Source organism: Psittacula echo (genome assembly GCF_963264785.1).
Source record: "Psittacula echo genome assembly, chromosome: 4".
In the NCBI taxonomy this organism is placed as follows: domain Eukaryota; kingdom Metazoa; phylum Chordata; class Aves; order Psittaciformes; family Psittacidae; genus Psittacula; species Psittacula echo.
The window spans coordinates 84,023,611-84,038,591 of record NC_137738.1 but is presented as its reverse complement, the minus strand read 5'-3'; the positions used below and the strand labels follow the sequence as shown (position 1 = coordinate 84,038,591).

At 33.7% G+C, this 14,981-nt stretch overlaps 2 protein-coding genes across 6 annotated transcripts in view; one reads left to right on the top strand and one right to left on the bottom strand.

Moving 5' to 3' along the window:
- Positions 1-14,981, top strand: part of MCPH1 (microcephalin 1) — a gene marked incomplete at its 3' end in the record, with an annotated part of 134,652 nt that overhangs the window by 55,980 nt on the left and 63,691 nt on the right. The gene's annotated exons all lie outside the window — the stretch shown is intronic.
- Positions 3,848-14,981, bottom strand: part of ANGPT2 (angiopoietin 2) — a gene marked incomplete at both ends in the record, with an annotated part of 37,845 nt that continues 26,711 nt past the window's right edge. For both annotated transcript variants that reach the window (XM_080615416.1, XM_080615417.1), the window contains 4 exons: positions 3,848-4,008; positions 5,397-5,527; positions 8,459-8,625; positions 9,206-9,307. In XM_080615416.1, coding sequence (XP_080471542.1) covers positions 3,848-4,008; positions 5,397-5,527; positions 8,459-8,625; positions 9,206-9,307 — 561 coding nt within the window. The remainder of the gene's footprint in view (positions 4,009-5,396; positions 5,528-8,458; positions 8,626-9,205; positions 9,308-14,981) is intronic.

Below are 14,981 nucleotides of genomic sequence, written 5' to 3'. Positions count from 1 at the left end.
TAGTCAATCACTCCAATAGTTTTGCCAAAAAAAGGTTTCACAATTTCTCTTCTATTGTAGCAACAGCTGAATATTTTATCATCTGCTACTTGTTTTCATATGGGCTTTGAAGAAAGAACATTTAATGGGGTTGGAACTTTATTTTTACTATATTTGAACTATATTTTACTATAATTGTATTGACTGTTAAGAACTTATTTTTCTTTCTAAATCTGTTATTTATGTAAATTTACATGTTTGAGATGAATACATCATGATTTTAAGTTGTATGTTCTCAAAGTGTAGGGAAACTATACATTATTCTGAAGTAAGTCCAAAGGAATGAATTCTAACGTAGCATTTTTTGTAAGAGGAGAAAATAGATTTTTTTTAATATAGCAAATGCATTAAGAATGTGAAAAATAAATGAGCATGTTCTTTCCCCCCCTTATCTGTAATCGTATGGAAAAAGAACACAATACTTGAGATGACGCTGTTTTGAGTTTTGTTTCTTCTCAGACTACCTTGTTAATAACCAAGTATATATCAGTAACAATGTACATAGCATTCTTTGGAAGTGATTCCTGCTGGGGTTGTTTCTTTTTATTACAGTTTTTATTCATAAAGCAGAAGTAGGGAGGGCTTGGCAGATGGCAAGAAGATAAAATTGGGGGAGGTTATGGTTATGCTGAGAACCTGGATCGCTTCTGTTTGCAGTGTGCTCCTCTTCCAGAGGAACAAAGTCTGTGTCCAAGGTGGTATTTCCATCACCTTTCTAATCATTCCCTTCTTGAGTCATTCTGGTTTCTTACTCTAACAGATGTCTTATTTTTAAAGATACAGTTATTTGAGCATGGATAGTGTTCATATTCCATTTCTGTTTTCTATTCTGTTATTGTTTATAAGTATTTTCCTGCTTCCTAAGAAGTATTACAAGCAAATGGAAATGCATTCTTGTTTTATATACTGTTTATTTGTTTACAGGAAGGAATTAAAGGAAAGGATTATCTTGTTGTTGTGTTTTAATTGCTTGCACCAAGTCCAAAGCAGTTGCAGGCTTCTTTCTCCTATTACTGCATTCATCCTGAAGAGTCCTCACTTTACTTTGGTGTTTGCAGCTTAAGCCATGCAGTATCATTTAGATAAAATGTCATTTTAAAATATGTTCACTCTAAAATTTTACACTTTTTACATTTAGTCTTGATAAATTACTCCATTTTCCCCCCAAAAATGAAAATGTCTCATTAAACAATTGATCAATTCAGTGTCAACGTCAGTATCTTCAATAACCTTCCAAAAATAGTTATCAAAAAGCCTTAACCTTTGCAAAGACTTTTTTCGAGCAAATTGAAACTAGCTAATCTTGTCGTACTGTGTTTTCTTACTAAAATAATGCAAGGTAATGTGAACCAGTTTTAGCACTATTTTCTTTTGCCATGTTGAGCATTCATACCATGCCAGATTCCATCATGTGTTTGTTTGGTTTGTTTTGTTTAGATTATTGGGCTGGATACGCTTACTATCTCAAACACTGGAAGTATTTTCTTTAGTTGTCTGATTAAATGCATTGAAGCAGGAAATGCAATAATCTAGACTCAGCATTTCTATGAAATTTTATAGAAACATCAAATTTTTTAGATTGCAAAAGACCTATGAAGATTGTCTAGTTCAATGCTTTGCTCCAAGAGACTTCTCCAGTCCACCCTAATAGTAGTAAATCAATAAATTAAAAAGAAAATCCAATTTCCCCAATTCCAACTTGGTTTTGCTGTCTGTTGTTCCATTGCAGTGCACCTCTAAGAAGGGTCTGTCTCTGTCTTCTCTGCGTCCTTGATCAGGCAGTTGTATATAGTAGTAAGGTTTCCCTTTTCCAGGCTGAAAAAGGCCAAGTCTCTTGGCCTGTCTTGGTTTCTTGTGTTTCGTCGTATGTCTAGCTCCTTTACTAGCTTGGTGGCCATCTGCTAGACTTGGTCTTTCAGTTATGTCTTAGAGATCCATGAAAGCAATTTTGTGACAGTTTTTGTTATTTCATTTTTGGTTTTTTTTGGTGGGTTTTTTTGGGGGTGGTTTTTCTTTTGTTTTTTTTTTGTTTTAGTTTGGGATCCATATATCCTTACAAGTTTGCTAGGAGAAACAATAAGATATTAATTTTAAATACATTGAGATTATTTTATGCAACTCTTCATATGATGACTGTTAATTTACATTTTGTTAGGCTCATTTAAAATCAAATCATGAAGTCGTATTAGAAGTGTTCTGTTTCTGCTACCCTTCAGTAATGCTGACACATATATTCAGTGAAGCAGAATGGTGGTAGTGTGAGTGGTGGATTGCTCTGACAGCAGCTTTAATGACTATTGGTATAAAATGAAGAGTTTTCTTCCATCTTTCTCAAAATCCTTTACTGCTTTTAAGATACAATGCCTTTTGTTAAGTAGGCCTCCAGAAATCTTGTGTCTAGGGGTCTTGTTTTGGTGTGACTATGTGATTCTATGATTTGGTGTAACTAATTCAGTCACCTGCTGAAATTAAAATTTATCAAAATGTTATTATAAGGCAAAGATAAGCATGAGAATTAAAACCTACTTTGGGAAAAATCTTCACAAACTTAGAGAAATATAAAGAAATATCTTCTGAACTGCAATATACAGTACACAATTATAAAGCATGTTGTAATAGTAAAGAAAAAAAAAGTGAAAAACCACCCAGTAGAGTAATTTATTCACATTGTGGCATACATTGAGGGCCTACCTATGGAGAATTCTTAGGGAGAAGTCCTAACATTACTGAAAAAAAACAACAGTATGACCTTAGATAAATTTCAGGGTGTTTTTTTTCCTGTTTTAAAAATGTAGTAATTTGTTTCTTAAGCCATGAGCATGAATTTAATTGTATCAAAGAACATGCATATGTTTTTCAGTTAGGTTATTATTACAAAATGTATAGATGTACTACAGCACCAGGTGATAACTGATTGTCATATACAATCGGACATCTGGTGTTAATGCCATTGTATTGGTTTATAAAATACTGATAAGTTATTTTACAGTTAAATGACAAAGGAAGGAAAAAAGTGCAATCTTCATAAAAATATAAAGGTATGCATAAGATGCTGTAATTCACAGGGATTAGCTAAGATTCACAGCTAAGATAGTGACTGTAATAAGTACAAATAAAAAAAAAAATAATGATTTTTGTACACAGTATTTCCCAAGAATAAATGCAAAGTAATTAAATGCTACTTGTCCTCTGTTAAATAAAGTAATACAGGCTATTGGAAAAAACCCTGAATAAGTATAAGAAGTTGTTTAGGAGGATATGGGGAAAAAGAATGTATTCCTTAAGTACAGTATTCAGCTAATTACAGGACAGTGGGGGTTTTATGTACATAAAAGGCAAACATGACACAGAGAGAATAAATAGATCTAGATCTAGTTAAGTGTTTTATATTAGAGTAATGCTTAAAGTTCAGTGATGAGCCAAAATGCGTATTTCTAAAACTATTTTAGGTATTTTTCACAGTTCCAGTTATTTACTAACAAACACATACATAACATAAATGACCAGTAAAACAGAGTCCTTAAGTTGTCTAACGGTTTCTTGGATGTTCTTTTTATTCAGTTGTTTGGCCAAATCACTGTTATATCAGGTTGACACTTTAGACTTTGTGTCTGGTTGAATAATATGAGCTTTAGCTGATCAAGGCTATTGCAATTCAGAAATTGTACTGAACTGATCCCTTCAGAACACTAGCGCATGTTTTCTGTGCTTGAAAATGAGACAAGTTGCAGATGTGTGTTTATATGCTTGGCAAATGAAGTCTTTGAAGGCTATACAATACATAATTCACATAATAATACAAAAGCATTTAGAAATCTGCTGGTCGAATCATCATAGTTGTGGCTTTGAGAGAGTATCCCGAGCCTTTCCAGTAGTACCATTTGATACCATTGAACTTGTTGTTGTTCTGTCGTAATGGATAATACATTCCGTTGAGGTTAGAAGGTCCACATGCATCAAACCACCACCCTGCGAGGTAGAAAACAAATTAAAACATCAGGAGAGGTAATTTTCAAAACAGTACATAAAGACACTTTGTTGTCCTGAAATGAGAAAGAAATCTAAATGCAGTTTTTTCATTCTTACGATTTGGAAGTGTCAATATAAAATCTTGCCTCAGACTCAGAAATGTATTTATGTACTGGTGACATATTCTTGAAGCTTATGTAATACACTAGTTTAAAATTGAGAAGGGAAGGTGTTCAATCAAGCTTAATTTATTATATATATCAAATATTATTGTTGCCAGTCTGAGGGCAGAACTCAACTATAATGATATTGAGTTGTCTGGTTTTTATCTGCTCTTTGGTAAATTCCTGTTCTTCACCAATTTGAACTCATTCTTAATTATTCTGGAGGATTAATTCAGTTATCTGTTTCGGTTCTCTGGGCAGATCATTTAAAAACCTCTCTGTTGAAACTTGGTAAGAAGGAAACAGAGAAAAAAGCTGCCAAAACTTATTTTGTATTCTTATGGTCCTGAACTGTTAGTGGTTCATAAGGAAAATTTATTTTTATGAATAAGATAATATTTTTATACTTCTGTTATGATGGTGATAATGTGTGTATTCTGTTTGCAGGGCAGTAATCCAATTATCCTTTTGGACAAACTGAAGCTGTCTTTTGTCTTACAACGTGTGCTGTAGGGAAACAAACCATTGCTTAAGAGATAACAGGAAGAGAAGTCAGCTTTACAAAACAGTTGTTTACATTTCATAATGTGGCATTCTAGGTTGATAAATTATAGAAGCTTCTACAGTTCAAGATAAAAATACCACCTAAAACTCCAATAACTGATGAACAAGCATTAGAAAAAAAAGTAGATGTGGTGCATCTTATAATTTCATAATTATATTGAAAAACAGAATTAAATACTTGTACCCTTCTGTTTTATATACAATATACAGCAACTTTTGGGGGGTTTCTTCTCCTCTGGATATTTAGGGAAAAGGTTTGTGCCTAAAAAATTAGGAGCCATTTCACTAATGAACTGTGAACCTCTAAAAAGCGGGGTGAGGAAGGAGACATGGACGGGACTTAAGTATTTTGATCTCTGAATGTTATTTCATTCCTTGGAAGAAGAATGTTGTTCCTCTGATCAGTTCCACAATTACAGACTTTCTTGTACCCCAGCTGTAGAGACTTTTTTCCTCTCCAGTTTTAACTTCTCTTGTTTTCCTCTAACTTTTGTCAAATGATAAAATATTTCATTTGGAGCCACTGTACCAGCATTTCTATCAGTGATTTTGGACTTCAACAGTCACAATTTACTAAATCCAGATTATCACTATTTATCTCATAGACAATTTCAGTGCCAATAAAAATAGGAAGACCAAGAAACAAAAAAACATTCCTACCTCCTGTTAGCATTTGTGAACATTTGCAAATACATTTGTCATTGTCTGCATCCTTTGTGCTAAAATCATTTCCTGGCTGGCTTATACTACTTATTTTGCCCGCTGTCCCAGTAAGTCCTTTAAGGTAGATCCTGTAAAAGTGAGGAACGGAAAAACAATTATTATGTGGAACTTAATGGTGGTTGATCTGCGACATAATGATGGAATAGTTTGCAATAAATATCCTATTCAAATAGTTTGAGTTCACTTCTGGCCAATGTTCTGTTTTAAGCTGTTTTGCAGCATAATGTTTTCACATGAGCAGGAATGGTCAGCACAATATTCTAATGAACAGCCTCCACATTTGTAGAAATAACTGTTTTGTTCATGTCATTATTAGACGAAAATGAGAGCAAGGAGATACTAACTCCTGGATCATGCATTTTTTAACACTGTAAGTACATTGTGCAATTATTTTTTTAATCAACTTCAAGAGTTTAGGCCAAAACATTTTTATTCTTACTTTGCTGTTAGCAAAACATGGCAATTTAGCATTACAAATTTGCATGTGCAGGAGATAATAGCATTACCTGGACTATTAATTACCAACTAGTAACTGGTATTTTAGGAGTTCCTCAGTTATTTTGCTTTCCACTTTCCTAATTACTCTTCTTTTTCACATCCTTCCTAGATTTATTTAATGTTAAATCCTCACAGGTATTTAAGTTTCTTTCAATTCCCTGGCAAGGTAAGCTTTCAGTTGGATCTGCTTATAAGGTACAGATGCAGTCTCAGTGGGGAGGGACACATGGCACAGAACTGGGGAGGCAATTACTGTGCTACCTTGAATTACAAGGACTTGAACCCTCTTCTCCCACAGTATCTCTTTGGTGACTGCATTTCTGTGTCAAACAGCTCATCCTTCTCGGCATATTCTGTTTTCTGAAGGAGGAGATCTGACTGAGGAGAATGAATCTGTCCCCAGATCAGACTTTATCTTGTATGTAATTCTCTGCTTATGATAGAAGTTGGTTTTGGTGTTTTAACAGATTATTTTCACCTATTTTATATCCTCTATTTGAAAATATTAAGAATAAAATAATTTTTATTCATTTATATTTCAAAAGATCAGCTCATTACAGATTTTCTCAAAAACCTTTTTCAGAAAGTCAAATATCCTGTTTTTTCCTTCAGGTAAGGTCAAAATTCTGTAAGACAGTTTCTAACATCAATGGTATTAAAGATTCCAAGTATAATGTATGATTTAGGCTTGATTATCAAATATCAAGTCTAATGTAAGAAAGGCATTATTATTATTCAATTTTTAAAAGTACTGCTTAGTATAACACGAAGATGAGAAACAGCAGATGTAAATTGAAATGAGAGGTTCTCACTGGATATCAGGAAAACCTTTTTCACAATGAGGACGGACAAGCAGCGGAACAAGCTGTGCAATCTCAACCTTTTGAGGTTATAAAGAGCCAACTGGATAAAGCCCTAAGCAACTTGGTCTGACCTCGTATCTTTGAGGTCAGGAATTTTGACTCAAAGTCCATTTTGATTTCAAATTTTCGACAAATCTATGAAACTCCAGTTTCATGGCCCAACTCATAATATTTCCAGCATTCAGAATGTATTAATGCTCTTAACTGACTACTTGCGTGGGTTTTTTTTGTTGTTGTTGTTGTTGGGTTTTTTTCATAATGTTAAATATATTTTTTAATCTGCATTTTATGATACATTCCATGTTTGGCTGCATGCTAAAGTAAAGTATCATTTTTCAGATGACCATCTTAGTTTTCAATTTTTTAATATTGTAAATGGATGGTGTAATAACCAATTTTCCAAAGGTTGCCTTTATAAGTATTGTAAAGCCTTCCTTTAAAAAAATATCTGCTGTAGAATCTGACTGTTTCCAGATGAAAAAAAAAATATTTGTTTTGGAATTGAGACAACTGTATACTACTAAGGCATTGGATCTAACAATTTGGCGGAGGAGGGGGGATGCTGACAGTTTTGGATTGCTTTGCATGTAAACTTGAGTTGAAATAACAGCACCAGTTTTCTTAGGTGTCAGATTGACTTTGTTTACAACAAATAGTTGCTAGAAATCATGGAGAAATTCATCTGAGTTTAGATAGTTTTTCTGTACAGTCACCTAAAGCTCCATGAATCCAAAGAAACATTTTATGGGCCGTGTCATAAGAAAGCGTCTGTTACAGTGTGGAGTCTCTAGTTTCTTCTATAAGCAATCAAGCAGTATCTACTACATTTACAGAGAGCTTGGAGAATGAAGTATGAACTGCCCATATATTTCAGCTGTGGCTGATACTATTTAAAATGTATAATACTGTCATAATATTTATTTATATATATTTATTTGAAATTAGTATTATTTCCTATTTTAACAAAATACGTGAGAAGAAATTGAGAAGCTTCATGTTTTACAGAATTATGGGAGCATATATAATAAGTCCATTACAATCTGGTGTTTAAATTGATAAGTTGTTGAGGGGTGAAACTATACATTTACTGTTAGCTTAATTTTCACAGGTAGGAGAGTTATTCTTTGGCAATTCAAGCCAGTGGGTCGTGGAAGTAGAAGGTAGCATTACCTCTGTATGCTGTTCATGACAACAGAATAGCTCCTACTAGTCACGGACTTAAGTGGAAAATCTCCTTGCAGTATTATCCATTTTAGTCATCCACCTTCGAGAAATTAATTTACTGCAGGGAATCAGAATATGACAGCACTTGCAGACAGGTTCCTGTTGCCCTGAAGACTGCACTGCCATCGACTCTGCACTGCCATCCATTATTTTGGCACATGTGTTCTGTCTTATACTATGCCATCTCATCATCTTTGTACATCTTGTGTGTTACATTCACCCAGTGTGCACTAGTAAAACACACATTCTCTCCATTGAAAAATTTGCTTTAGGCAATAGGTGAAAAATGGAGCAAGCATTTTCCAAGTGAACTGAAAAATCATATTTCATATGAAATATGATCTTGTATCTACACAGTCTAGAATTGTTATTAGCTGATTTTTTTAAATTAAGATCTGGTTTTTTTCTGCTTACCTGTATTTTTGTTCTTCACTTGCTAGAGAGAAGTGGTCATACAATGAATATGCCTCATTCCCTTCCCAGTCTTTCAGGTGTATTTTAAGAACATAGCGCTTCTGATTAGTCAGTTGAGACACAAACTCATTTCCCAGCCAGTACTCCCCAGCAGGATCACCAAATCCCTGTAATTCAAGCAGTATATTTAAAAAGAATCATAGAATAGTTAGGGTTGGAAAGGACCTTAAGATCATCTAGTTCCAAACCCCCTGCCGTGGGCAGGGACACCTCACACTAAACCATAGCTTTGTTTTGTTTTTTCTTTGAGTTTGAAATTATCACTATTAATTTTTTATAGTTTTCAGTCTGTCAGCTAAGAATTTACTGTCTATAGGGGTCATAGATCTACCATATTTCAAAAAGTTAATTTCAGCAAAGACAAACTCAGGAATCTGAAATAGTGAATCAGTATTACTTAGTAGGTTTGGAGCAGTTTCTACTGTTGCCAGTAGAAACACAAATATAAACAACTCAAAAAATGTGGACATATGAAACAGAAAAGTGAAGTTTCTCTTTAAAAAACAAACATCACACTTGCAAGTCTGCTTAGACAAACAACTTGTTCATTTAGAAAATGTTAAAGTAGTATATCTAAGGACAAAGATAACTTTTAATGTCTGTTTGCATTGTAAGGATGCCATTAATGCAACTTTATTATATTAGATTTCAGATAATAACATTGAGGCTTCAGAAAACATTGTTTACCATCTTGTACTCTTTCCATGTCCGGTGAAAGTCCACGCTGCCATCTTCACGTCTCTGAATAACTGTCCAGCCTCCTCCACCAGTTTCCATGTCACAGTAGGCCTACCAGAGTAAGCATCTAACAACATAAGTGCATGCAATCATGGCAAAATAAAAATACAAAGCATTTGTGCCAAGTTTTAAAGTGCACAAATGCAAAATGTGTATTAACCTAAAAATGCTGGTTTTCATAGCCTCAAATCAGCTGTGGTTGCCCACAAATAAATATGATTTCTCAGTATATATGATGCTTAACAGAATACAAATGATGCCTTAAAAATGGCTGATAGCTGGTGTTTAAGGAATTGAAAAATGAATGTAGCTTCTGATTCTATACTTCCCTCTTGCGCTGATATTTTTGTGTTTCCTGATGAAATGTCTCTCCTGAAAGATGTTTTCACTTCTCCATCTCTTTTTATGAGAGATCCATTCAAATTTCCATGGCTTGTCAGATTAACAGTTGTTAACATACTATTAAATTCAGGCAATAAGCAAGCTGAAATATGTTTTTATTTCCATTGTCATTGTTCAGTGCCTTTGCAGATGGTAGGGTCAGAAAAGTTAAATCTAAGTATAGAACAATTATTATCTGAAAGTTAAATCTTTTAGCCATGTTAATATATAACCTGTAATTAATATCTTATATTCTAGAACCAAAAAATAACAACCATATGTCCAAATGTTCATAAATCATCTTTGATTTTACCAAGATATTGCTAGACATCTGAGAGGGCTGACACACAATAAGCAGTTCAGTGAATTCAGTTTTAGAATACGCAATAAATGCATCTCTCATGCAGCAGAATTCAAGTTAATAAGTGATTTGTTCAGTCAGCCTCCTAGATTAAAATAGAAAGTGACTGCCTTAAATAAAATTCTTGTGTATATTCACTGCATTATCAGAGATAAAAGGTATTACTGAAGGTGCCAATATACTGGGGACACTTATTACAGCTGCTTGTCACAATGTGCCTATAAATGCCCCAAATTGTGACTGAATGACACAGATGCTGTATGTCTTTTTCATCCTCTTCTATGGGAGGGCTGTCTTATCAGTGTTAGCAGATTTGAGTTCTTTGAACTGTTAGCCATCCTGGAAATTCCCTGAAAAAGTATGACTTCAAAGAAGCTTCTGCTCTGGCGCATTGTTTTGTGTGTCATCTTAGGAAGTAAAAGTGGGTTGAGTTTTCAATATAGTTGGCTTTTTTAGGGTGTATGTGTTATACATATTTATATGCGCACATTTATATAAAACAAACAGGGAATTTACAGTGCAAGCAGAGGCATATACACTATTCAAAGGCATTAGACTTCTGAAGGGGAAAGCCCTTAAAGCTGCAAATATTAAATGTATTAGTGTTTCAATAGGCTGTAACACATTGGAAATCCAAAGCAGATACTGTACTTTTAAGGTTATATCTAAACTCTTTGTTCAAAATCAGAGAATTGTGAGACATTCAACTGGAGACTTTTAGGAAAGTTAAAAAAATAAGGAAAAGAGTTGGATTAGGGATTTCTTGTTAAAGTACATCAAGTCAATGGAATTTAATTGAAAGTGGCAACTTTAATTTGTACTGATGAATGCAGTTCATTGCACCTCAAAGTACTCTGTGGTTGCACACTTGCTCCCTTGAACTAGCTAAAAAGTGAAAATTCTTTTTATCACCTATTAAGTATATTAAGTGAAATATTTAGCTTTCAGGCTTGACTGGCAATCCAGAACCGTGTCTTTCAAACTCTCACATATGCAGCTTTGCTTATGAAATCATTCTTTTGCTTTCCAGATAATTTCCCTAGAAATCAATTCTCTGAATAAACAAGATGAAAATACCTACTGTAACACTAGGAACTTCAAATTTGCATACATACCTGATTTTTAATTTGGGAAAAAATAAACTCTATGAAGAAAAATGGCAGTAAAGATTAAGGAAAGAAAATTAATTAAATAAGTTGATCTATGTTTATTACTTTTTACTACATATAGTTAAGTGAACGATATATATTCCTAAGTAATTTTAAGGATGGAGATATGCTATTCAGTAAAATGAAGATTAAGGAAAGGATTCACTTAAACAAGAAATTACTGTGTCAGTCTGCAGAGGGAACAATTTCTTCATGATACATGTGAAAGATGAGGAGAGACGAAGCATTTATTTGGACTATAACATCTTTTTTTAAAAAAAAAATCTTCATTCTCCAGTAAAATGATATGCATGTGAGGCTTTTTCTAGCACTCATTACCAGAACAGAACCCTTCTGACCTTTCAGCCTAGCCTAGGTTTTATATTCAAAAGGAAGTAATGTAACAATTCATATGACTAGTAAAAATAGATACCAAGATTAGGCAGGCAGCAGGAGTCTTCAAGCAGATGCCAAAAGGAATAAAGATATTAGCCTCTCAAATTACAACAAATTGGCAGGAGGAATATTTGATTTATCTTGTGAACTGCTTCAGTATTTACAGTTCTAGCAGCTGTAGTACTATGAGAGCTAAGGTCAGCTGTTTATGTTTTTCACCTTCAGCTAGAATCAGTGCTGTATTTTTGAAAATGCTGTAATGTACATCTCACCAGGACTAGTTGCCTTTACAAAGATGGTAAGTGTGTAAGCTATGAGCAGTTTGATGACAGTTTGATGTCTTAATTGTCTAGGAAGTTGACTTTCAGTATGCATAATTTTTCTTCTTTATTCTTGTACATTAGGATATTTGGGGCATAAGAGTTTTCAGACCTACTTTCTGAATGGTAAGGCTGAAGAACCACTCCAATTTTTATACCAAAGCACTTGGGGTGGCCATGTCTGTGCAGAGTCCATTCGTATCACTTTTGGCTGTTGTCTGAACATTTCTGAGTCATGATGCTTAATGATTTTGTATTCTGCTATCTCTAGCTCCCAGAGATGTGACTAGATAAGAATTGTGGTCTTAGTTTCTCTTTTCTGGCAAAAAAAAAAAACAAACCAAACAACCTACATGTATGGTTTATAATGTAATTTAACCTAATACCAGTTACCAGTGAAAAAGATATGATGAAACTTCTAAAATTCACAAAAAAAACCCAAAAAACTCTCATCTGACTTCTTCCTGTATCAGAGAAGCTACACACATGCTCTTTTTAAATGGAATTAAAACTGGAAACAATCTCTGTATGTTTATTTTAGATATAAGGTCCATGGCATTGGCTCCTTTTGAAACGACTACCTAGTTGTCCAGATAATGACTTTTTAGGAAAGTTATGCAGAACCATTTTGTTGATAAATTCAAACTTGTCCAAATCAGTGTCTGAAAGAAAGTTCTGGTTAAAAAAGCCTTGGCTTGGAATATGTGTCAGTCGAAAAATTCAGCTTGACATGGGTGGAAATGGGGAAGAGCTTAGCCATTGCTTCTGCTTCTATTTTAAGATCTGGGGTAATGCGGTCGTTAATAGTTGCGTAAAGGTTGAGCTAATGTATGAGGGTCGTCTAGACCAGAATTAACCAGATTAATTAATCAGAAGGTTAATATGTTCAGGTGCCTGCTGTAAACATGAAGCAATTGACTTTTCATGATTTGCCACTGCCATTTTATCTTGTGTCAGCAGTCTTTTGCTGTTTTTCCTCAGTGTTTTTAAAAGGACTTAGCTTTTGTGCTTGTGTAGAACAGGAAAGCTTGAAAGCTTGAAAATATTAATGGAATGAAATAATTGTTTTCCTCTCAGCTCTCGTATGCAGTTCTTTAGTTCTGGATTATGATGGGAGACAAATTAGTAAAGCACGATCAGTTACAGATTACACAGAAGTTGTTTATAAGCCTGTTGGGAGGTCAGAAGGTGTTACAAGAGGAAAAGACAAAAACATAAACAGCAGTGCAGCACTTCTGCACATAAAAAAGGTCATTCTGTTTCCTGGTCCGAGTGGCCATCCACATCATAAACATTTGAAAATGGTGTAATGTGTTGATTATCCCTAAACCTTTACTTCCCTTGACAACTCCTCTTCCACATTTGTATTTATATAAAAAATCTGCTTCAGATTAAAACGTTTTAGTCTTTTATTTTCCATGCCATATAGTAAGTAAACCTTTGCTGTCTTTTTAAGTGTCTTTTTCATTCTATCTGAAGTAGGCAGAATAAGAATAAAATCTCTGATATTACTAAATTAATTACTAATTTAATTAAATTATTACATTTTAACTACTTTCTTAACCTAGTCAATTACCAGAATAGGTATTTTTGTTAAGTGTTTTAAGCCTCCATGTTCAAATGTTTAATCTGATATGATTAAATGTTTAATATTTTATATTTTAAGAAATTTTTGATTGTACTTTTGTTTCAAGGATAGAATATTTTGGTATGTTTTAATTTTGTAGAAATGTGCATTATTCAGATCATATAAATTGCCTAAACATTTAGGCTTTGAAAGTGCAATGTTAAAGTTTACGAAATTTTCATTCTGTAATATGGCATGCACTTGTGTCTGCTTTTAGAAAATATGAATGCTATATATATTATTTTTGATAGTAAAATTAAAACCAAAGGTAAAAGCCTGAGAGAAGTAATATTAAGAGAATCGAGGAATGTAGTCATTCCTGAGATGTCTCACAAAGACTGCTGCAATCTATTACTTTAGAGATGCAGTAGCTTGCATCTCGTTTAGCTTTTAAAACTGTGACTGTAGATAAATATGCAATTTAAATACCATTCTGCCTCATGTGTAATAAACCACTTTATTGCATCTTATGTAACTAAGTTTCTTGTGAAACAGATGTATTGAATATAGACTAGACTATTCCAAAGGAAAACTAGTCTCTTTGGTTTTTTTCTTTCCCAAAGGAAGCAAACTGCATAATTTATCTAGATATCTGCAGAAATTGCAGATTTTATGTATTGTATTTTATAGAATTTATCCAAACATATTGCTTATTTCCTTTAGTTGAGAGCTTTGTAAGGGTGAAGATCACAAAGTCTGACTTGGTTAGATGAAGTTCTGGCACTTAGAAGACTAGTCACTGGTGAACTTAGTTTCTAAACCTTTGCTATCAAAACCTGATTCTCTCACTTTTTCTCTGTCAGAGTCTTACCAATTGCTTTTCCACGTGCCCTCATTTTTCTCTGCTTTTGTACATTTTCTGTTAGTTTTTCCCCCCCCAGTATTTCTGATATAATAAAGTAAAGCCTTGAGCACTCCATAAAACACTTCCTTTTTTTTTTTTTTTTTTTTTAAGGAAATGTCTACTTCATGAGATTATAAAAACTGTAGAAAATTACTTAGTGTTTGTCTAAGAAATATATTAAGCATTTTTGTTTATATTCAAATATCCCTTGGCCTCTTGGCCTCCTCAGCTTGCTGTGTCTGAAAAGTTGGAAGCAAACATTCATCATTTGAGTCTCACTCCTCGGAATGCTTATAGCTGCACAGTCCACCTGACACTTTTCTTCTTTTCAGATTTTATTGACTGTTTCAACTGAATTATACCATCTGAACCTTTATCATTTTATTTACTTCAGTAGATGGAGAATCTCTGTCAGGCATCCGCTGTTTCATCCAGACTGCCATTTTTATTTCAGGATTTCTTCTATAGAGGTGTAGTGTGTTGCTTTAAACTAAATTGACACTGAAGTTCATTTCAGTTAAACACAGAGGGAGACAAAACATCCATAGAGGAATTAATTTAAACTGATACAGTGAAAACACCACAAACTCATCTTCTATTTAAATCAGAGTGGTATTTTCCAGGAAAGTCCTCTCTGTTACCCAGTGT